Below are 26,733 nucleotides of genomic sequence, written 5' to 3' on the forward strand. Positions count from 1 at the left end.
TATATTAAAAAGATTTATTCTAGAACAGTGATTAACGGATACTCTGTCTTTTCAATTAAATTGTTTTTAGATTACGTAAAGATGAATAGTGGCTAGCAGTGGAATCCAGTTTGACACGAGTTTAGCCCTATTTGGGACACGTCAGCTGGATGCACCTGCATCTCACAGTTAGTGTTCACTTCGGGACTCTAACCCAGTACCGTTCGCTTCAAATACCATCGAGTTATTCACTTAGCTACTGAGTCCTGATAGCCACTTGCTTGTGCAATGAGGTGAAGTTATATTCACTTGGTGTTGTTTTACTTGTATATTCCCATTATTATTTAGGACTGCAATTGACCAGTCTCATGTTGGCATAAGTGCATCATTTGCAGTCTTAAATAACAGTGGCAAGATAAAAGTAAAACAACACCAAGCGATGTTTCCACAATTTATTAAATGCTCCTGTATAGAATTAGTAATTGTTTTACATTCACCTTTTAAAAGCCAAACCGGATAGTGTTCAGAGATGAGTTTGGAAATTGATCGCTTTGTGCAGCCTATGTAACAATTACTCCTTATTTATAGAAAATGACTTTAAAATAATAAAAGAAATCCATTGATTCATTAGGAAAAAAAACAAAGATAACTTTTCAGCGAAGAAAAGTTTCTTTTCAACGATACTATTTTCCTATGATGTACAATTGCATTTATAGGTAATTTTTTACATCTAGTAATCTATGATTAAAATGGAAGAGTGTTATACAATTTTAATAGTTGAGATCATAGGTCATTTGAAGCTAGACCACCATGGAAAACCTGGAAGCACTGGATGGCCGTCTCGTCCTATTGTGGGACTCCTCAGAAGTGCATATCCACCGTTTGCTTCAAACGCCATCGCGTCATCCACTTACCCACTGAATCCTGATAGCCACTTGCTTATGCGTTGGGGTGAAGTTTAAATTCACTTGGTATTGTTTGTTTGAATTTAGGCTATATCGAGGCAATATGCACAGTATGCACATATGCCAATAAGAGACTGATCAATTGCAGTCCTAAACATCAGACAAACAATACCGAGTGATTGTTTTTAGACTAGTTTTAGAGTTGACAATATTGTATCAACCCTTAATTATGTACATACTAGACAGATGACTATAAAGCATTTGTATCTCATATTTACATAGATACATTGTGAAACAAGTTTGCCCAGGACAGGGTTGGATGGCGAATGCTGGTGAGCGACCTATGTTCCTTCACGAGGAGTAACAGGCGTAAGTAAGTAATTATGAAACAAATGAGAATAAAAAGATAATATTAACTACTAATACAGTTGATAATGAATATCCAATTAGATTTCAATAATAAAGATAAATTTGATTACATCCTAAACAAAATTTGAACGGAAACCGTTTATATTTAGAATATTAAGCATTAAAGAACGAAAAGCATTTTTAGCTAGTTGGTCTTGGGAGATCAGGTGACTGTTTTACTTAAATTGAATAATTAATGAATGTTGTGCATGTCTTCAATCAGATTTTCAAACGTAGTATAAAGTTACTCAAGAAATACCAGTTTATCCATTTAGTAGATCTGAAAAACTTTTACTTTCATCAAAGTATTTCACTGAATATGTTAAAACTATTTGCAAATTGTAGGTTGGTTAAAAATGGGAACATCAAAGGAACAATTATTGATTATGCAATATAACAGAATAGGATTTATTTTACAAAGTTTATCGGCATTTTATAGAATACTGTTTGTTTTTATAAACAAATCTGACAAACGTATGTGTTGATGAAACCATAATAAAGATGCATCATAAATATGTAATCAAATTCATACTGATATACAATCTTACAAAGTATATATGTACGAAAGGTTTAAAGTAAACTACTTTGAGTAAGACCACTTATGATGAAAAACTTATCTCACTGGATGAAACATTAAGATTAGTAATTGATTTACTGTTGTTATTCTTTTATGAGTGTATTGAATTGTTTACTATTGTATTATGGCCATTTACACTTACCATTGTGTACTATATTCTGTCGTTAAAATATGGTCTGTTCCTAAAATAATACAAAGTCTCTTGTAACGATCTGTACTTCTTTTTTCTTAACATTTATGTGTCCTTTGAAGAGTTATTTTTGTGAATGATTGATTACATCTAGTTCCTAATTGTTGAACTAACCATCTATATTGAAGATTCAGTTGAATAGTTCGTTTCATACATTTATGAGTCATAATTTTGATATGAAAACACGAATAATTTGAATTGCTTCTTTTAAACCGAAGAAATAATATATATATATATATATATATATATATATATATATATATATATATATATATATATATATATATATAATTACCTGCTTTTTCGGACTTAATGCTTCAATAATCTGATGACATGTTACTATGCCCTTTTTTGCTTGGTCAATTGTATAAAATGCAGACTTGATGAAAATAGGATTTGCCCAATCATGTGTTGGTCTACCATGTAGAACTGCTTGTATAAATTGTGAACAGTTTACTTCATCTGGCTTATGACTGACATTTCGTTTATGTTTGTTATCAGAGAGCGGTTGCAATGATTCGATACTCGATCGGATGAGAGATGAACGACTGTTAGATAATTGGGGTTTGATATTATTAGACGAAGTATAAACTGACTGAGAAATCGTAGATACATTAGATAATCGTGTTGGACGTTTGAATAAATCAGGATTCACTTCATCTGTATTGGTGGATATGTTTGATAGCTGTCTGTCAGTTCGTAATGCCGATAAGGCTTTAGGGTTAAATATGTCGCTCAGTCGATAATGACGATTTGCAATCCACTGTAAGTACCCCTGCTTCCACAGATCGAAATTGAAATGAACTAAAAGATTGTGCTGCAAAAGTTGTAAGGAAGGCAAACATGACTGAAATCAGGGACTATGTAATTAAAGATACATTGGTGTTTTAAAAATAATTATGTATATGATAATTAATGATTCTAAGCATAATATCGAAAGGCTACACAGATAGAAAAGTGGCAAGCACAAGTTACATCTTACGCTTAACCATACTCTATGTTTGAAAAATTGATTGAAGATTTCTCTTTTCCATGCTGTTGTTCATTTGTATTAGTTTTTAGAGTGTTAATCTCCTAGGTCGATATGATGTTCTAGTTGGTTTGAAAGATTGACTCGCTAGTAGCAGGCCGGTTTTCGTTCTTGTCAAGGATGTATTGATCGTATCTTCACCCTCTGTCAAATGTTGCAACATAGCCATACTTATTGCAGGTCAACGATCATTGTGATTCATGACATCAGGGCCTCCTTCGATTTGTTGGACAGGACTGTAGATATCGAGATTTTCTACCGAAGAAGGATGTCTGTAAAGTTTACTAATATCTTGAAGGTTCTACATGCAAATACCTCAGGCAGAGTAAGGGCATACAACCAGCTCTCCCCATTGTTTCATTCAAGCAGTGGAGTTAGGCAGGGTTACCCAATCTCACTATTCCTTTTCAACCTTGCCATCGAGACGTTTCGTAAACAACTCTGATCGATGTAGGTAATGATGGTCTAGATCCGATACCTGGAAAAAGACTTTCTAAATTTGAGTATGTGGATGAGACTGTCTTATTGTCCATGATACTCAAGCCATGCAATCCGCATTTAATCAGTTAGCAATCAGCGTCCGTGAGTATAGCATGTACTTTGCACCTTCTAAATGCAAAGTACTTTTAAAAGACTGACAGGAACCTACTTCTTCATTCGCCATTAATGGTGAACTATCAGAAGTAGCCTAAAAGTTCGTGCATCTGCGTAGTTCCGTGAGTGATGAGATTAATGTACGTATAGTGACAGACAGAGTAGTTTATGCTTATCTGGGCTTTACACCGTATTAATGAAAGTAGTTTTAATTTATGCTGACGAAAAATAGTCCCTCCAAATTGAAGGTGTTAGACAACCCTTTGTGTTTGGTCATTGTTGTTTCCGAAGGATTGGTGACATTCTATCGCAAGACCATGTTAGTAATGCGGAAGTTTGGAACCATGTTCGGTCACAGTGATGTTAATTAGTGTCACCGAATTCGATGACCTGAACTTGTACTACGAATGTAGTCCCACCTGGTTAGAAGACATAGAGAGGTGGTCAAAGGATGACGTGGGGCTATTGTATGAAAGGAAGTTGTGTGTCCTTTTGTACAAATATTTTGTTTAAATAAATAATATAATTACTCAATTATTTTATTTTGAAAGATTTTGCAAGTATGTCATTCAAAACGACTAACACAACGATATCGTGTCCTATATAATACTTAAGATCCTAGTTTCTGACAACTGTGTGTCATAGGAATTGGATGTTAGACAATATCGATGAATTGAGAAACTGAAACAAAACTATATTTTATGACCTTAATTTTAGTGATTCGCTTCAACTGGCGGACACCAATTACTAATATAAATATTAATTGCATAAATAAGATAAGTTAATTTATGAAAACGAAAATGAACAACTGCGTAGTACGACTAGGTAAAGGTGTTACTGAGTCTATAAGTAATGTCATTCTTTTCCATCAAATTAACGACTTACATACTTAATTGAACCTGTTATTCCCAATAGAGCACGGGCCGCCGACCAGCATTCTCCAACCCACTCTGTCCTGAGCCTTCATTTCTAGTTCTGTTCAATTGTTGTTAATTCTTCTCATGTCGGTTTCCATTTCTTGGCGTCATGTGTTCTTTCGTCTTCCTCTTCTCTTTTGACCTTGGGGATTCCACGTGAGGGCTTGCCTTGTGACGCAGTTGGGTGCTTTCCTCAATGTGTGTCCTATCCACTTCCAGCGCTTCTTCCTGATTTCTTCCTCTCCCACAGAAGTTGTTGCTAATAGTGTCTGGCCAACGGATTCGAAGTATTTTGTGTGGACAACTGTTAATGAACACTTGCATCTTCTCGATGGTAGCTTTCATAGTGTTGTCCTGTCCACTCTATCAAATGCTTTCTCATAGTCAATGAAGTTGATATAAAGTGATGAATTATATTCCATTGATTGTTCCACAATGATCCGTAGTGTCGCGATTCGGTCTCTACACGATCGATCCTTACTGGATTCAGCCTGTTGGTCTCGAAGTTGGGCGTCTACAGAGTCCTTCATTATCCAGGCGGAGTTATCGAATTGACAACGGATATAATATATTGAGATTGAAGATGCTTTTTTCAGTTATACATATAAAGTTCTCAATAATTTACCCAAAGGTTTATGATTATACGGCTGGCATCAACTTCAAGAAACCCTACCTTTATGAACAAAATGAGATAGCTTTTTGTTTACTATGGTTCAAATTAGGGTCACATTTCATTCGTAGTCCTAACTTATAAGTACACATTATAGTCAATAATCCTTTCTATTGCGTTCCGATTTGTACTCTCTGCTATGACATAATGTTATTTTAAATTATACACTCATCTTTTTTATTTTAGATGATATTCTTATTAATAAGTATTGCCATTATTAACTCTAAAATTTACACAACCAACTATATTAAGGAATACAGTGGGATTAACTGCATAGAGTACATATTTGTATCTATATATTCATTAGGAAATATATTAATCGAGTCAAGGGCGTGATGCATGAGGCACACGTAATGATGACATCTCATTATTGCCAAAACAGTAATTAACAGGTATAGTTGGGGTTCATGAGGCTGTGAATTAGTCGAAAAACAACAGATTTGGTAAGAATATTGATGAACAAAAATAGATTAAGCAAATATTACATACACTTAATATATATATATATATATATACCTCAAGTAATTTTTTATGATAGCATTCCAGTTGTTTAATTCGTTGACTAGACCGATTCAATAGATTGTAATAAGAAGTTTTCAATCTGTTTGCTCTATCACAATTATCCTGATCAGCAACGGTAGTAAAAGGTGAGTAGGAATAATCATTATTATAATTTTCATTGACCATTTCCTTTCTTGGTGAATATTGTGCAGTAACATCAATAGAAGGGAGACTATTTATACTACTGTTTCCATTATCAGTAATAATTTCACAAAGGTTTCGATAAGCATTCATACAATCACAGATTTTCTGTTCTCTATTTTTTATGGCTTCAAAGTTTTCCTGTACAAAAGATAATAATTAATAATGAAGAAAAAGAATGAGTATTAAAGTTCATAGTATACAAAATATAAAGCTCTTTTATAGTTTATATCACGAACTGACACTATAATTAGAAAACCACTGGAAACTGAGAAAACACTAGATAACTGTTTCGTCCTGGTGTGAGACACCTCACCACAGCATATAAACGAACTTAAGACGAAACAACTATCCAGTATTTCTTGGTTTTCAATGGTTGCTTGACTCAAACCAATATTTAATGTAAAATAACAAATTCAAAAGTTTACATAAACGCCTTATAGGAATAGTAATCATAAAAATAATAATCTTTTCTGAACGTGTGCAGATGATGTTGTTTTGAAGAACGATGAAGACTCCACGACCAAATCATCCAGCCCAGAGAACAGAACTCCACCAAAATCATCCACCTGAGCTACGAATCTTCTCCACCATCTCAGTTACAGATATTAGGCAATGAGAAATGACTATTCGCGTATACAGGCTTCACTGAACTTATACAAAATATAATACGTGGCTTTCTACTTTTCAAACCACTATTCATACCAACAAATCTTAGTGACTAGTCTGATTACAATGATCTGAACATTGGGCAGTAGTTTCGTTGATTTAAGCTCCAATACAGTAAGATATATTTGCTTTGATTAATCTTAAAGGTTAAAATTGTTTAAATCACCTTATATCTTAAAACAAATAGTACACTGAGGTAGTGGGATTTGAAATCGATATACCCTTTTAGTAAGGTTAAAATATGAACAGAATACATTGTTGTAAATTGTCGATGTATTCGTTATACAGATCGTCAACAAACACACTCGCCTGTAGGCTATTTAAGAACACAAAAAAAAATAAAATTTGAATTGTTTACCAAAATAATATTACACAACCATGTGTTCCAATGGATTACAGTTTTTCCAAGAAACAAACAATATACAATAAGATACCTGACTTGTAATCTTTATATATATATTGCTTTTTTTGTACTGTAACAAATAGTTCAGTTTACAATAATGAAATTAATGCTGTCTGATTCTCTATTTTACGAAAATACTTGGCTGGTCAATTGTTCAATTTCGTATAAAGTTTCTTCTTTATAGATTGTTATCATTAGAATAATTTAAAGTTATTATAACATAATAACCAAATGTTGATAGGGAAGATGTTTTGAATAATTACTTGTTAAATGCTCGATAAAATATTAACGAAGCTGTATAATCCTAATATCCCTGTAAATAAAGCTTTTAATATTATTTTCAAAGGTAGATGGTAGCAAGCTCTGGGAAATGTCTTACAGACATTAACTAAGAAGGTAAAAAATGAAATAAGTGATTAGTTTTGAACTCTGTAACATCGTCATATTTGTATCGCCGACCATGTTGTAAAATGTCAACGTTAAGAGTTTTCAAGATGACCGTTCCTAGAGGTAACTGATAATCTTCCGTGTGCTAAGAATTGATAAGAAACTGACCTAAATCGAAGAAAGGTTAGATATTATTAAAGTCTTCTCATAGGCGATATCTCATTTGTTTAAACACTTCTGGTAAAAGAACAAACTTTGGTTATTCTCCTAATAAATCGATTAATTTATTTAGCCAGCTAAATATATAAATTAATCTTTACCTAGTTAACCTTGATTTACTGAAAATAAACGTTTTCTCCATTGATATTATCAAATTACACAAAATTATTCTAATTTTTGCCAATTAAGCAGCTTACTTATTGGAGAATAACAAAGCTCACCTAAAGTTCTAAAAGAGTTTGAAACCATGACATTCATGCTTTTCAATGAGCGAACCACTTTTGTCTAAATCCATTTCGTCTACTTTCCTTACTTCATTCAGTTCCTGATGTAAGTCGACAATAATTTGATGTCGTTAATGATGACTGTCTTACGTGGAACATATTTAGTACTTACCAGTCATTACTTCTCATTAAAAATCGTGGAATCGTTTCCACAGTCTGATACAATATGGTCACAATCAAGAAGCCATATAATACATTTTTCGACGACTTCTAATCAAATAATTATTATACATTAAGATCCATAGAATAACAGCCAAATAATCAAAATATCAACTGAAACACATAAACATTATCAAAACCAAATTAACCTACTTTTGCAAAAGTGATTCGCACTTCTAAATCTTTACATATTCCCTCATCAAACGAAACATCAATATCACAGTCATGGTCATCCGAAACATTATGATCGTCATCATCTTCATGATCGCCATGATTTACTGAGTTAGAAACGCATTCTTTCAATTCACAACTACTTGTATTATGAATTACATGATCACAATCTGAATCCAAAACTAAACTAGTACTACCATTACTACAATTAATATTCGCCAATACTTGAGTATCTTGTTCCACAGTCGATCCAATCAAGTCAATTGGAATTATTTGTTTAGATAGATTTTGGAAAATCGTTTCATCTGTTGTCAATAATTCATTCAGTTGTAGTGTTTGTTCATCAACCCATTGTTCTTCACATTCGAATTCAATTAAATCATGGATGAGTGCATGTTCCGATTGTTGTTGTGACAATAATTGAATTCGCAAACATTGTAAACTTTGATCGAGCTAATAAAACAAAAAAACAATGTGGAAAATATATCATTGTAGTCATGAAATACATAATGTAATATATATGTGTGAGTATATTACGCTGTAATAGGGAGTCGTATGCAAACCAAATATCGCAACGGTATAATTTGTAAGATAAAGATTTTGCTACTTTTCACCAAAGAAGACGTATACACATGAAAATAAACCCATATATTTCTGATTTCAGTAACAGAGTAGGATATACTGTAAGCTGACCAATTGAATTGACAAATACTGATAATCTGAAGTAAATTACGTTAGTATTATACACTTCAATGGTGACAGATGACAGTCATTATAACTGAAATCAATGTCCATATTCAAAATGAAATATTACTTGTTTATATTAGCACTAATATTATTACCAATAGTATTATTTTGTAGTACAATGAAATACATTTATTTTGTACACTGAATATCTTTTTATCGACTTGACAAAATAAATTGAAACAAACATGATTCTAATTCACTTGGTATTGGTTTACTTGAATCTTCCCATTGATGTTCAGGACTGCAATTGATCAGTTTGTTATTGGCATATATGCGTACTCTGCGTATTGCCTTAATTTACAAGCATTATGAGCCACTATCCATCTTTGTTTATAGAAATGATTCTATTTAATTTTAACATTTTCTAGACGGGAGATTTTAGTGAGCCGTCAGTAACCATTTCTCACAGGTTAAAAATGTAAATGATAGAAGCGGTTAATTCAACTAATGAAACAACATAAGTTTTCTTTAAATTTCACTTTACCAATCCCACAACGAATTTCAATTTGCTTCAGGCTATTTTGAATTATTTTTGTCATTATCAAGTAATTTGACTTAAGAAATAAACGTTTATCACATTTACTTTTATATGATGCAATAATCAGTACCTACTTTCATCTACATAAGCAAACAGTGATATTTTTAAGATATAGTTGTTTTTTTTAAATCCATCGAACTGAACCTACTGAAATAGGTAAACTTGAATCATGTCGATTAATTAGAGAATAACAACAAAGGTTTAGTAGAGCAACAAAAGATTATTTGAGAGTTAGGCAGTTAGTCATAATTAGTATAGAGCCTGGTATATATGTATCAGAATGGGTTTTGTGGAGATTTTAGAAAGTTCACCGATTGAAACCATGAGTCCATTGAAGTTAGACCACCATGGAAAACCTAAGACGAAACGGCCGTCCAGTGCTTCCAGGTTTTTCAATTGACTCATGATTTCAACCAGTGAAATATATATATATGCTCGTCGGTTCAAGTTACTATATTGAAAGGATGATTAGAAAAGATATAGAATAAATGTAATAGCAATCATAATAAGAATAATTGAACATTGAGAAAATAGTTAAAGTTATTGGAATGAAAATGTATGTATGTATGAAGACGTACTGAAACTCATGATCTAGAAAATTGGTAAGAAAGTTATAGATTCATTGAGCTACATTCATACATTGATGATACTAGTCACCAAAAAATAGTGACTATTCAAGATTTTGCTTCCCAAATCAATTTTCAAAATTTAATAAATTTTTTTTATATTTTAAACAAAATGATAAATTTGTCAAGTAAACAAGAGGTACGACTTATAGTTTATTAATAATCAGATTATTTAAATAAACAAGTGTTATTTCTACAGGAGGTCGGTCGCGGCTCGGATAACTCAGTGGTGACGTCGCTGACTGTGAAGCTGGGTGACACAAGATCGAATCCGCCAGGGAGCACCAGTCCCCTCAAGATTACGGGTACACCTTGCTGACGAGTGCCAAGTAGCACGAAACCCGTGTCCAATGTTTCCTGTCGACTACCTCCAGCCACCAGCTAAGTGTTATTTCTTATTTGTTTATTAAATAGTTATTTATAATTTACACGATATGATTTGAAAATAATCGCAAATCATCTCCATAACCTGATACAGTTTTGATTTCTTTGTTTCAATGATAAACATATTCATGTTAGTTAAATAAGGTGATAATTAGGAATTTTTAATGATTAGATTGTTAGAACTGCTAATATATAACAATATGAATAGTTGAGAACATAGAGCATAGAATAAAATGGACTGATAATGTTAAATTTATCACTGTTTTATCAAATAACTGGTAAATAATAGCTACAAGACAATAGTAATACTGTAATGAAGGAGAACACAGGTGGGGACAGCCGAAATGTGCTTAGCACAAAATTACAGAGTTACTTGGTAAAATGGAAAAACCATATAGTAAATCGTTAATTTGCAAAATATCAATCCATCATATCAGTCTGGACTGTTCTTGTTGCAAACATCAATCCACTGTCTCACATTTCATTGTTAATGCGTTTTTTTACAAATTGCATCGTGTTCCCGCTCTTCCTTTCTTGATATTACCCCATCTTCTGCTGCCAGACATTAAGTTCTTTAACCCACGTCATATACTACTTATATCAATATAAGTAGCACGAACCACAATACTAAGTAAAAAAGAACAATATTGTACTTTAGTGGGGCCCTTTATTTTTTCGTCATTTAGATTGGATGATGTTTGTTGACGGGCTCTCCATTTTAGTGGCCCAAGATCTGACTCCAATTTGATTGCATGAATGATCGTTGTCGAAATATATATGTTGTCTATCCTCGTATATAATCATCGACTTAAATCGCGTTAGTCGATAACGGAATTAAATAAGTCAAATAACGAGAATGGACTTTTGAACACATATATTTTGTATATGAAGCGAATGGACGCGTAGTGGAGATGGAGGGTAAGCCAACACCCATTCAACCAAGCATTAATCAATATTTATAGTCACACAAAAATACGTTACAGACATGTGATGGGTAATGGGATAAGAAGTGTACACACACCTACCGCGCTCATATAAAAACAGTCAAGATTGATGAGCGAATAATTAACAAGGTCAGAATGTGACTCAGGTAGAATGAATAGATTGGTTTGTCCGAAAGCTAGAATAAGGCATATGGGCTTAACATAGTAACTGACACTACAGTACTTAATTACTTGGATAAACTTTGCATGCCACAGTTAATTGTTTGTGTTATAAACTATAAGTTTAGTCATTTTAACGTAAAAGATATGTAATAACAACAATGAGTTTTATATAAAATAATCACAGAATGAACTTCTAGTTCCATGCTTTCGAAGTTTCATTTCAGACTTTGAATTACATCATACTTATAACAGTTAAGATGATCTGATATTGAAATCAACTATTACACAATATACAAACATAAAACTTTGAAATTGTTGGTTTGGTGATATTTGTGATAAAATAGTTGCAGCTTACTTATTTCTTCGACTTTTACATGTCGTGTTGCACAAATGAAGAGTAATGTGAGTAATGTCCTAATTTCAGTAAGTTATTAATTGGGAACAAATATTAAATTAATATTATTTTATTGTATATGTTTGGATGAAAATGAATATTGAAAATCGAATGTACGTATCCTGAAATCATTGGCACAACTCAAATTCACTCACCCATTATTTTCTTCCAGATTTATTTCGTCGCACTAATTGCACTATCGTAGCTTGTGCTCATTTACAACTCTGTCAGGGTTTATGTTGATGATGATTAAGTGACTGATAATAATGTCTCAAGTCAATCATAAACAAATGACTCAACTTGATACAAATATGTAACGATCTAACTTGTAGCACATTATCGCTGTAGTAAGCCGAAAGAAGAATAAGATAGTGCTGAAACTTATAATTTTAAAAGACGATAGCATTGAGACCGATTCTGTAAGATATCATATAAAGTCTTTAATTTTTAATAAAGTTTACACCGTATACTTCCTGATACACCCCCAAACCGACAGTCAAAAGTTTTGCAGTTAAGTGATTGATCAACTGACAAAAGTCCCCTTACTTATTTTACAATCATTCTAAGTATACTACCAACCATTATTTAATACTTCATGTTGGAAGCAATAAGGAAAAACTTACTTTATGCCATAAATTCACAATTTGTTTATATTGAATAATGAATTGCCTTCGACATTTCGAGTAACAGTAAACAGAAACATTCTGTTCTTCATGTTTATCTACTTGTGGTTTAGCAAGTACACGTTTTAATACAATTTCAAAGTGATTGAATATTGGTCGATATATGTGGATTTGTTGATGATGTATTTTTGCGTACATATTCAATCTAATTTTGTATTGATCAGCGGAGTGGAAAAACAATGTTTGTTTTTGTAAGACAGTTTCCTTATTTTTACTAACGTAAGCAAGTTCAATTTCGTTATTATTCAATTTATTGGTTACTTCTAATAACCAACTAATTAAATTCGAATAGTTTTTATTTAGTTCTAAGGCAGCATCGGCAGCGATCTAAAATGCACATAGAGAAAAGGAAGAATATTTGTAAACATTATTTGGAAAGGAGGGGATCAGGTCTAACGGTTAGCTAAAATAATAATAGTAGTTTGAAGGTATATTGCATTACAGGTAGATACTTAGCTAAATAACCAAAAATAAGATAACTAGTTGTTTAATTCTTAGATAGGATTCTATCAATGATGGAACACAGGATGACGCAGTCTTCGCTTCGAGATTTTAGTCTTCAGAATACTGAATTATTATCCAGTTGTTCATACTATTAAGTCCAGTCAATTCATGATACTGCGCAACATTTATTCATTACTATCGAGGATAACTTTCCTAGTCCTAAGATGACTGAATTCTACCAGTCATGGCTTTTCACAAAGTTTTGTGCACTTTGGCATAGCTCCGAAGAGACCGTTTACAAGAGGAAGCAGTTGACTAAAAATCTCTGGCTTTCAGTAGTTGTATAAACAGAGTCACTCCACCGTAAAAATTATCTTCCCATTAATCAACCATTATGAACAAGCCCTTCAGGTTACTAATACACTATCGACATTTACAGGGAAATGAAAACAAAGACAATTTAACTCATTATAATCCGAATTGTTCAGTTATCATAAGTCAACCAGTAGTTTTCTAGTTAGAGTTAAATCAATAATTAATATATTAATTGAAGCCATTTCTTGAAACAGTAGATCTCTTAAAATTACCAAATAGTTTGTCATTTGAATCTCACTACATTCTGTGTGTATTATTATTACTCAATGATATAAGTTAATATTCCATAAGTCAGTTTAATTATATTGATCACAATAATATACATGATTATTGAATTTAGGTAATAACCGTAAGGAAAGATTTCCATGTGTTCATTTATTTGTAATTATAGAAAACAACACTAGAAAACATTTTATATTACTTACTTGAAGACATTTTTCACGTAGATTGAACGCTTGGTTTAATCGTATAAAACGATATGTAAGTTTATTGAACTCATCATAATTGTTGTGATCATTTTTTACAAGTATCTGATATAATTTTTCATGTTCTCGTAAATCTTCAGCTAAGATCTTTTATTTTGTGTTGTTTTTGTTTTGAAGAAAAATAATTAAGGTGAATCATGATTAGAACAATAATATAACTAAGAAAATAAATCTTTAAAAATATTTTGTAAGGGTTTGTAATTTCCGAATGTTGATATTCACAATTGCAACTGATCAATCTCTATTATCAGAAATGTATCCTAAGTCGATTGCCTCAATATAGTTATTTTGTTAGTATAGGAGTTGTGGAGACTATTGAGTTTTTGATTGAGATCATGAACCAATTGATGGTAGACAACCATTGAAAACTTGAAAGCACTGAACAGTCGTTTCGCCATATGGTAGGACTCCTCAGCAGTGCGCATCTACGATCCGGCTCGTGGGATTCGAACCCAGGGCTTTCAAGTCTCGCGTGCAAACGCTTGACACCTTTAGACCACTGAGCCGGTATCCAACAGTGTTAATGTGTTATTGTGTACGGCAGTACGATCCAGGATGTGTATTTGGTCCTGTTTAGGACTGGTCAGCTAAATTTACCTGCAAACTAGTGATCGCTTTTCATTTCACGGATATAAACAGTATGCGAAGTAGATGTTTTCGATAACTGAATAATAACTCCAAACTCTTTGTTAAAATTCTATCAATGATAACTAAAAAAAGTACGTTTTAAACAAAGTACCTTCTTTAAGATTTGTATCAGTAATGTCCAATAAGTAGCACATAACCAGTATTGACAAAGAGTAGTGAACATATATTTTAAGTTTGTTTAAATTTAACATAAAACCATATTTTGAATAAATAAAAACAACTAGTATCATTATATGCATTCAGATGATACCTAATTGATATAATCCGAAAAGCAAATAATTAGTTAACTAGACAAAGAATAAATGATCTACAAATTTTCGGTTAAATAAATAGTTATTTAAAGTAGTGAACGCACTACAATCTCGATCAGTTGAGATTAGTCAGCGATGAAACCATAACAACACGATATCCGTTTCTATTAGTTTAATACAACTTTATCACTATAAAGTTCAAATAGAATAATACTCTTTAACAATGATGGATAGTGGCTAGCAGTGGAATCCAGGACGCACGTTTCGTCCTATATGGGACTCGTCAGCTGGATGTACCTGCATCTCAGAGTTGATGTTCACTTCAGGACTCGAACCGAGTACCATTTGCTTCAAACGCCATCTCGTTATCCACTCAGCTACTGAGTCCTGATAACCACTTGCTTGTGTAATGGAATGAATTTAAATTCACTTGGTATTGTTTGGCTTGTAAAAAAACTCAATGGGAAGATACAAGCCAAACAATACCAAGTGAATACTCTTTAACGTCTAGAGATTTGTGCAAATTACGTCGAAACAATTGATCATAAGTGTTGTCACTTAAAAATCGTCATTATATATCAAATATTTCTGTTATATTCCTAATGAATAGTGACTATATGAAGCGGACTGACTATCATCTGAAAATGGATTATATAACAATATTCTTGGTCAGCAAATGGTATGAATATTTCTATTCAGCTAAAAAATGTTTTAGCTATACAATGATGTTTTTGATAAGATTATTGTAAAACTACCCATTGATAATACTGATGATTCATTTGCAAATAAACTTTTCTTTTGGATTAATTAAAAGTCTATTTCTCCTGGATGACTTAACTATCTATTTTTTGTTGTTGTTGTTGTTGTTCCAATCAAATAAATATTGGAAGAATTATGCATCTCAAGTTTTTTTTGTATGTTCATATTACATGAACTGTAACGACAATGTTATTAGGAAGGAAAATAACTGAATAATAAACTAGAAATATTTCTTGATAGACCACAACTAAACGTTGGATCAGATGAGCTTCCAGTAAAAGAAATTGAAATTTTTTTATATCACTTTCAACAAGGTGGGGATATTGTAAAAATTGCTCAACCTTTAAACAAATTCATGAAATTAAAGTAAAGTACCACTGACTATATTAAATTTTATATTTACATTCAATCCATGTTTCATATTGTTTTTTTTACAGAAGAGTTATCATTTGATAGTTAAATGACTTCTTTTAATTAATTCCATATTTCGATACTACTACTTACCACTTACTACTTATCAAGCTTTGCATATAATGCTTGTGAATTAAGGCTATATCGAGGAAATCCATACAGTATACACGTATGCCAATAAGAGACTGATCAATTACAGTCCTAAACATCAATGGGAAGATTCAAATAAACAATATGAAGTGTACTTACCAAATGATTTGAATTTAATGATTGAACGAAAATTATATCACCCAAAACAGAAGCAATGTTTTCATACTCTTTAGGGTTGAAAATAGTCATCGTGTACTGAGCTGGATCAGCTAAATTATCCAACAATCCTGTAACATTAGTTGATAATAAGTTATTTGAATTGTCAGTTTCACTTTGATCATTTCCTGATGGTTTAATAGAACTACTGACAGTAGTGGTGTTGAGAGTATTTTCAATGCCTAAATGTTCTTCGATCATTTGTATCCATTCATTTAAGCGAGATAGAGCGGATTTAGGATTCCGTTTTGTAATTAACATTTCACTAAGTTGAATTTGGCTATGAAAGGTAAACATAAAACACAGTACATATATAGACAATAATTATTGGGATAAACAAAATAAAATAACATTTTTTTCAATACGAGAATATCGTAAACAAATTGCGCAAATTAGCCTTCAAAATATTCATCATTCCTTTAGTTAACACAGAATGAATACAAAAGAGCATATCTCATTTCCGAATTATATATCGGTGACTTTCCTTCAACACAATTCATAAACCATAGGTTGTGAAAATTTTATCGCGAAGATATATTCTTTATTTATTACAAGTAATCAATTCAGAATAAAGGTATAAAAGATATGAATTTCAGGTATTAGTGACCACTGGGTTTCAAGAAGTACGCGTTTCATCCTATTCAGGAACTTATCATGGCTAAATTTATCTGCATCTTAGCGTTGATTTTCACAATGAGACAAATCAAATATGTGTCGCGTCAAATGTTAGCCTATTATCCACTGGGCTATGGAGTCATGACAGCTACCAATATGCTGAATGAGCGAGGTATTTATTTGAACAGGGTAAAATGCGTGTCTTGGAAGATTCCATCACCTGTCGGTGTCCAAAATAAAATCACTTTAAAATATGTAAGCGATATAGAATCATACGTTTAAGGAGACAAAATACGAGTACAGATTGTTTAAATTCAATTCCGAACACTAACAGTAGGACAAACTCTTACAATCTGTACAGGATGTTAATTTAGCTGGTTTATTATCAAGGAAATTAAGTTATTTGAAACCTTCATCTAGGATGTAGACCAACTTATATCACAATTACTACTTATTAAAATGAAAACTTAGTATATAAATCTAAGAAAAATATTTAGTACGAATTTCTGAAAACAAGTGGAAGCATACATGTCGACAGAATGAGAATTGTCTTGAATAATCAACGAAAAATTTAGATAAGTTAATTATATCAAATCCATCATAATGAATATCATATCAGTTAAATAGTACATATAGAGAATATATTAATTTCATTTTCTGACAAAGTTTCACTATTTTTGTTGTAATCAAATGAATTGACACAAATGGATAACAATGAGTGTATAATGAATAAAGATGGCTTTCCGATAAAATCTTCAATTATTTGTATCTGAAAAAGTACTGAGTGACAACAGTTGACCGATGTCTGGACGTTTTTATTTAATGGAGTTTCAGACTAGGATGAAATAACCGTTCAATGTGTCCTAGTTTTCAACGATCCCTCTACAAATGATTTCAGTTCATGATGAAATCTAACTTCAAGCTGAACATTCTCCACCACAAGCGATGATTGGTCCAAAACTGTCAAATGAATTGTTCGGTCGGATCATTTAAATCATTCAGGAGCACGAATCGAATTTAATTAAAATATTCTTCTAGCTTATCAATTAATAGTCAGTAGAACAACACGTTGACACTAATAAGCTTATGAACAATACGTAAGCGAAAAACTGAGAAAGAGTTTTCAGTAATTTGACTCTAATTATTCTTAACCAACATTTTTCAGGGTTCATTCAACACATTATTTATTGAGGAATTCCTTTTAATAAAGAATGTAATGGAAGAGTTATTACAGAGCAAAAATTAAACTACATTGTATTTGCTTCGCATTGTGTAGTCTAAATTAATAATAGGGAGTAAAGTGTTAATCATAAATTCATTTATTTAACAAAGTAGGTACCAATAGCATAACTTATCAACCATGCAATATACTTTGAGCTCAACCTACTTAGTGTGCACAAACAACTGATGTGTCTAAACATAAAAATGGTTGAGAGGGACTCAAAACGGTCAGTGGCAAGGTAAAATTTACACGCTTAAAAAATAACAATATTGATCGATTCACGATCTCAACCAAAAATTCGACAATCTCCACAACCCCATACTGATAGAAATCAGAAAGATTTGAATAACTTTTACATCCAAATACGAGACTTCATCTCTTCAGAAATAACTCATCACAACACCAGGAAAGTCAAAAATCATGGCGATCGCATTAAGTATATATAAATAAATTAGTATCTAATCATTCACATTTCTCTAACAGCATTCAGTTTGTGATATATTCCATTATCAATTAAGATCAATAATATCCATCTCATGCTCAAAAACTATATTGGACTTTATCAATGCTCAATTGTTTTCAATAATTATTAAGTTAGTTTTTTTTTTGATAAGAAAAAAACAACAACTTCAAATACATGAATCATGGAAGTTGGTTTCAACCAACTTGTAAACAGTAAAAAAAATAAATACGATACAATGTGTGGTTGTTTGTTTGTTTTCTCAGTATACAAAAGTGTTCATTTGTTTATAAACTAAGAAATTTTTAGTTGTTTTTTTTTCACAGTTTATCTACATCTCGTGCATAAATATACATGTGTAAACGACTAATTTTATTTATGTAACATGCATGTTTATGAAAAAAAACCGTGAGATAATAATACAAAAATAACCTGTCACATATAAAACTTTAGGGAAAAACAAATAAATAAACAAAGAGAATTAGATGCAGTAATTAAACAAACAAACAAACAAACAAAAATTCACAATCAATTAACACAAATACAAAATAAATAAATTTCAATAGTTGAGATCATGAGTTAATTGAAAATAGACCATCATAGAAAACCTGGAAGTACAAGACGGCCGTTTCATTCTGTTATGGGACTCCTCGTGGATGCGCACTGCTGAGCAGTCCCACAATAGGACGAAACAGCCGTCCAGTGTTTCCAGATTTTCTATAGTGGTCTAGCTGCAATTGACTCATGATTTCAGCTTTTGAAATTACTATAATATCCACAAAACCTTTTCTGAAAATAAATAAATATTCATATGATATTCACTTATAAAACAATATTCTACTGGAGTGAAATTTTCTCTTACCGATATGCTTGAGACATTTACTACTAATATAATGGGGTCGTATAAAGATGGATTAGTTGAACTCACTGTAATAATAATAACAATAATAATAATAAAGATGTGAAAGGAAGAAATTGAGGTTGATATAGGAATATTAATATTGAACTAGCTATCTGGATAGTATATAAAGCTTGAAGTTCCAATCGGTTAAATAACACTATTGTGAAGAGAACTCTGAAGAGTTTAAACTAATGAAATGGTTTTAAGAAACTATATGACAGGTTAATTTCTTCTCATTGCTGAGGATTCCCATACAAGAGCGAAACGGTCGTTAAGTGCTTACAAGCTTTCAATGATGGTCTAACATTGATCGATTCATGATATCAGCCTAAACTCGACAATCTTCACAACCCTATACTGATAATAATTTAATGCTTAGATTAAAAAAAGTACAAGTTCAAATTATTAAAATTAATACAGATAAAAATCAATAATAGTTTGTTTTCGATCTCGACAAAATTCTTCACGTGAACTTAATTACTGCTTAAGGTACACACCTAGCAGATTACAGGTTGAACTTCCGTTCCACCTGACTTGGTTAGAACGGTTGAATAGTATCACCAGGACATGTAAAAAACGATGTGGTTTAAAATGTAAACACTATGTGTTTAAAAGACCCCCCCTTTATTATTCTCCAATTACAAAAAACATTCAATCATTTTACAACTATCTGTGTAATTCAGACATCAATCTTTTTTTCATGTGAACTCATCGCGTCTTCAGATTCTCCTACGTGTAATAATTCTACCATGGAGACAGATGAGCTGATGCGTCTGTATGCATAAATATTAACCGCCTTAAGTTTAATTAAGTGTGAGGTTATTAGTATGCTTCAAATAGCTATCCAATAACCTTCAATATTCAATGCTTCTTCAACTCATTTCAGTTTATGATAAAGAATAGTTTCAAAGTGAGCATAATCTTCACGACGTCGTTACATAACATTTGATTAATAATAAACATCATATATCATATCAGTTATATATATGATATAGTTAAAGTGGACATCTATTCCATCTTTAATATAACTATGCACTAAAATGACTTACAATTATACTGAGTATGAAGCCTCAATAAACTTTCCTCTAATGAATCATAGTACAATTCACTAGAGATAGGCTTGTCAACTGTTCCATCATTGATCATGATGCAGTTGTGACCTTAGATGGTTTAACGTATGAAAGGCTCTACGTTAATCAAAATTATAATAATGCATTGGTACTTTCTAAAGCAAAATACGTAACACATTTCAAACTAAGGAAATATTGGGAGCCTTCCACATTTTCTTGAAAAGGGTTTTAGACGCTGAAAAAATATTCAGTATATTTTGTTTAGTCAGGGTTCTTTAGGACCTCTCAAGAGAATTTTAGAGAACGGCTGATTTTTTTCATATCTTAATTGGATACTTACCAACTTTTTAATTAGATTTGGCTGGCTTTTAAAGGCTTCTAGAATGTCAACGTCACATGTAAACACATATAGTTTTGTTTACATTAAAAATACCTTCTAATTAAAACTGTTTTCACACTACTTTTTCTCTTAATTTATGCTCAAATTTTGAAAGTTAAAAACTAGGACACAGAAAGTCATTTTTTATATGTTCAAGTACAAAATGCATCATAAAATACGAATATACATAATAGACGGTGATTATTAAGTTGATTCTTACCACTTCGACAGACGTTTCCCATAATTTCCTTTGACAAGTTGAAGTTTTTCAAGCATCTCATTTAGAATATTCTTTTCTGGATCTGTACATGTACAACGTTCACGTAGATTACTGCCCATTCTCATCACCAAATGATAATCTGATTGTTGTTCATAAAATTCTCTATGCTATGAAAATATGTTAAATAAAAAGTTAGGAATCAAATTGCTAATAAATATTTTCAAGCTATTAGCTATGTGTATTATTTAGGCATATGTATCAAGTTAAACACATAGAATATAGTTTCGGTGATACTAAGTTACATATGAAACGATGAGTTAGTATAATTTAGAACATTTTGGATTGGTGTTTAGTGGAAATCCAAACCGGTTTTATCCGTATTAGAGTTTGTTGATGCTTGTTTTCTTATGCAATAAAGCTCTTTATTTATTTGAACACATAAATATTGGTGCAAGAGTGCGCCAAATATATATGCGCCACACAAAACAATGAGAATTTAAAGAGAAGGAAAAAGAAAAAAGGTAAGGAGCGTGAAAAAAGAGAACGAGAACGAAGAGATTGGTGTAAGGTAGTGTAATAATAATGATGGTAATAATGGGGGAAAAGGAGAGGTACAATCGGAGGAAATCTTTCAGTTAAGGAAGAAACAACCACTTTTTACGAAGAAAGTAAAAGTAGGTTACATCAGGATCGCCACTGGCTTCTATCCTGAGCCATATCTGATAACGTCTCTAGCCACTGTGTTGCACCATCTCTCGAACCCCAGCCAGGGAGTCGTGAAGGACTAACGCAAGCCATCCCTTTGCAGCTTTTTTTCATGCCACGACACCATGGGGTCTCACTTTCATGCATGTGATCATTAAATAAACAACGATAAGTTTTATTTTCAGAAGTTGGAGTTCATCATTCACTTCTATATTATTTATTCAATTCGGAGTCGATAAAAACAGTTACATTCTTTATACTAACTAGAATTTATAAATTGAATTATATAACAATATTTTTATTATCCATTTAGTTTCGTTTCTAACATGTCTGTTATTCATAAGGTTGACTTTTTTGTTGTTGATATTCAATAATGAATAAGATTATTCTTTGTAAGTGTGTATGTAAATTATTCAGACTGGTATCATTTAGTATAGTAGTCATTTATGTTATTAATGAAGTAAACGGGTAACAAAATAATCTTTAGCGGGATCAGATCAGTTGTAAGAAATAAAGAACAACTGTATCAAACATGACATATGTTTATTTTATCTTACTCAATAGATATAATACGAAATCGATCAAATGGAATGTATCAGCTCTGAGGACAATGAGAGATTAGTTACGTTTTAGTAAATGAATGAAATTTGTTAAAGATTATGCTAAAGAAATGAGACTTTTTGTCTAAATGTAATCAGATAGTATCTGTCTCAGTGAAAATTACTATAGGATTAACAGCTTATATATCATTTTCATAACCGACAAAGAATAAGTGGACAACATTCTTGTTGAGTTATGATACTATGAAAATGTAGTCTATAAAGGGCGGCCTGCTTGAGCATCTAGGCTTCCTGTTCCTGCCATCTAGATATTTCAACAAGTCATCTATTTTTGTTTGTTTTAATATATCATTATGTTTATTAATCGCATAACCTATTCTGCTACGTTTCTGAAAAGTGTACAATCTTTCGTTGTCAAAGTTACAAAAAACTCAATAAGAGACAATGTGGTCGCTGGCAATATACAGCGAAAAGAATGCACATTATTCAGATGTTCATTTACTTCACTGCTAACATCTAACTGGCGATCACTCAATATTTATAGCCAGGACCGACCAAGAAGAAAGAAACAGAAACTTGTTGAAACACTTTGTGCTGAGAATTCTATATTGTACCAAAAATATAATACTGAATAAAGCTAATAATAATAATAATAATTAGGTGTCTTAGTCAAAATTAATTCGTTTGTTATTTATAAATCATTTGAATGAAGAAATCTTAATGGTATTTACACTTCTATTATCGTCAGTCACAATCGTAATAAATGGAAATTTTTGTTACTTATTCAGATAAACAGTTCGAGATATTTTTAAATCTAAACACATATTTTAATCACAAACTTGTTCAGTTATTTAAAATGAACAAAAATAACAATTCTCAACACTATACGGAAATATCAATAAAGCATGCCCTCATAAATTGCCAACATCATAAGAATCCTTTTCAATTCACGGAGTTAATATTACATCAATCTAAGATAATACAGAAACGCGTTGCTTTGTTGTGGCTTAGCTTCGTTAATCAATCACCTTGATAACTGTTATTATATAAATCCCAACGGTGTTTGAAATCAGAAGGCAATAAGAAGCGGCGACTACAGTTTATTAGCGGATAGTACGGATCACAAAACTACAAACACACCAAGCTAGTTTTGAGCAGAGAGGCAAATGTGTGTATACGAGCAAATACAGAGGCAAATTTATAGTTAAACCGAATAAGGCGCAACTAGGCAAGGCGAAGGCTGATAATAAAATTCGAGTACATATATACATGGGAAAGAGAATGATTCATCGAGCGATATTTAAGCTATTAACACTTAGGCTAGATGGATATGTGCGTAGGCTCTCATGCGATCAAGAGTATACGTTTATACAGACAAGACGGTGATCATAATAGTACAAAGAAATATGCGAATTGTTACTGTTCGAATAACATTGTCTGGTAAGTAAATAAATAAAAGGGTTTAACAAAATTTAACCACAATCGAAATTGATTGTAGAAGAGCTGCTATAGCTTCCGCATTCATCTTACATAATCCGAATGAAAAATGATAGATCTATGGAAAAACAAAGATATTGTTCTATTAGATGAGGGTGTGTCCTAAATTTTCTAGAAAGCTAAAAATTATATTTCATTTCAATTTCTGAATAATCGTAAGACAACTAGTAAATTGATATTAAACTTACCAAAGTTTTAAGTGACAACTGACTGTTTTCATCATATACTGTACGTGTTTCAAAGGCCTCAAGTATCTCCAGTTTGGTTAAGAACCAGTTCAATAAACTATAATACGCTACATCAAACTGAAAATGTTTTTAAAAACACATGTAAAATAAAAGAGATTATAAGAAAACTTTTTCACAAATACAATGATCAAGTAACTTTTAGTACATCGGAAAGGGATGGTTTTGAGTGGAAAGTTATCGTGCAGAAAACAATCGTACAAATCTGTAAAAGGTTTGGAAAATGTATGAACATTGCTTTACAAACCATTATGAACAATGTAACAATAAGCTACTGTTTTGTTTGTCATAGGTATAAACATGTTATCTCATCAGTAGATAAATACTAATCATCAAAAACTTTTGGCTTGAATCATACAGTGATTCAGACGTTTTCAAAACCGCAGTAGCGCCGTATCAAAAAACTAGAACATATATTTTACAGATAAGAAATGGCAGTCTAAAAGTATGTACCACAAAAGTATTTCCTATTGCTACTGTAATCTCTGTATAACTGGAGACTTCAGTGAACATTGCTCTATCGAAATAAAATTACTCTTTTAATATTAATATAAGTTACATAATAGTTATCACTATCGATTTTAATTCCTAGTTTTGTGATCTTAACACAGCAGTGTTCGCAACAGCTTTAAAGACATAATCATGGTTAGAAAACTAAACAACACAATTTTAAATTAATTCATGACCATAACGTGAAATGTATGGCTTATCGGCCTAGAGAAAACTGTCAAGCAGTAAATCGTAAGCCTCAATCCTATTTAACCACCCTACGGTTTATACAATTACCTAGTATAGGTCATTTTAATATACGTTTATAGTCACAAGTTACTTACCTTAGTATCTTCTTTCAATGCTTGAGTAAGAATTTTTCGCCGTTCTATTGCTCGACGCATGAGACTTGTAAAATTGTGTTTCATTGTATTAATAGTAGCTACTGTTTGTGATACTTCTATAGGATGACATAGAGATTTGATTAATGGTAAAGAATTATAAAGATTAATTGCTAATCTTTCATGTGTTTTCAGTTGGTGAATAGCATTCTATAAAAATAAAGCGTTATAAAAACGATTAGTATTAGTGCTATTAGAAGTAAGATCAATTTCCAATAAACTGTAAATATATGTATCTGTAGTGATTAAAATAGATGAATAACAATATTAAAGGTGAATTACTCCACCACAGGAACAATCAATGTGTCCATGAGTAAACGGAACATTATGTAAATATCATTTCTTGCTTTAAATTAATTCGTGAATATATTTAAATCCGTTTATAGTGGTCTAGCTTCAACTGACTCATGATTTCAACTATTGAAATAAATATATACTTTTTTGTTGTGATTTGAGTAAAAAAATCGTATTTCTGACGTTCCTTGACTTGGTGTAGACCACTTCGTCAGAGTAAATAAATAACCAAAAGAAAATTAACATAGGTTTACATAATTCCTATGTACTACTTCAACTTGTGTTAATTTAAGCCGGTTATTTATAAGTCACAAAATATCAGAAATAGAATTTTCTACTCATTAGGACGTTACAAAAAAAAATTCTTTTTTAACTCTCTAACAAATACTCAGTTTATTTGAAACTATCAAGTCCAACCTAGGCATTAATGCCTACAAAAAACTTTTATAGTGGAGTAAAGTTCATTCTTCAAGATAACATCTTGATTGGTATAAGCCCGAATTTCAATATCAGAGAAGACTAGAGTATTCAACCTTCAAATACCTGACAACTCAATATAGTGCATGAGATTTCGAGCCACTAAGATCAGTGAGCACATATCTGTCTGACCGATAGAATTAGATCAACACTAAAAAGGACTAAATATTAGTCACTACTCAATTATCAGTTAATTGGAAATATCTCATTCCTATAAGAGGTCAGTTCAAAATTAAAGAACTCAACAATAAAGTATCACATTATGAAACTTGGTGACTAAGGTTTCGATCCCACATAGAGCATCGGTTCCCATCAAAATAACATGTTGACCTTTCTAACTAGTACTAACTATCATGAAACCTAGATACAGCGTTTCTTACTACCTACTTCCAACTACTTTACTCTAACAATGTTTAACAATATATGATATATGGAACATTCACTAGCCAAACCTACAGATATTTATACATAAGCAAAAATAAATCACCATAAAGCAACGTTAAAATAAAACTGAATTGTTTATTTATTTATTTAATTTATTTAAACACATAAACTTTGGTACAAGGAGGCACCAAATAGATATGCGCCACATAAACCATTCGGTTTGTATGAGGGCTGTGATACTGCCCGGATGTCCAGACCGAGGCAGGTGGTTTTCTTAGAGGGTCACACCCCGAGCCTTTGACCTAATGGTCTAACCCACAAGGCAGTGGAGCATCGTAAGGAGATGCAGTCTCATGGTAGCCGGTGACCAACGATTGGTTCATACGCCATTTT

The 26,733-nt window shown here is 31.9% G+C and overlaps 1 protein-coding gene across 1 annotated transcript in view; it reads right to left on the reverse strand.

Annotated features, from left to right (window-relative positions):
- MS3_00002394 (uncharacterized protein) overlaps positions 1-26,733 on the reverse strand; it is a 108,995-nt gene that overhangs the window by 8,217 nt on the left and 74,045 nt on the right. Inside the window, exons 25-33 of the mRNA XM_051209966.1 lie at positions 25,129-25,335; positions 24,239-24,355; positions 21,289-21,455; positions 16,365-16,701; positions 13,987-14,133; positions 12,683-13,069; positions 8,247-8,717; positions 5,787-6,113; positions 2,355-2,876 (exon numbers count right to left, since the gene is read on the reverse strand). Of these exons, the coding sequence (XP_051075449.1) occupies positions 2,355-2,876; positions 5,787-6,113; positions 8,247-8,717; positions 12,683-13,069; positions 13,987-14,133; positions 16,365-16,701; positions 21,289-21,455; positions 24,239-24,355; positions 25,129-25,335 (2,682 nt within the window). The remainder of the gene's footprint in view (positions 1-2,354; positions 2,877-5,786; positions 6,114-8,246; positions 8,718-12,682; positions 13,070-13,986; positions 14,134-16,364; positions 16,702-21,288; positions 21,456-24,238; positions 24,356-25,128; positions 25,336-26,733) is intronic.

The sequence above is a fragment of the Schistosoma haematobium genome, chromosome 1 (genome assembly GCF_000699445.3).
Source record: "Schistosoma haematobium chromosome 1, whole genome shotgun sequence".
NCBI lineage: Eukaryota > Metazoa > Platyhelminthes > Trematoda > Strigeidida > Schistosomatidae > Schistosoma > Schistosoma haematobium.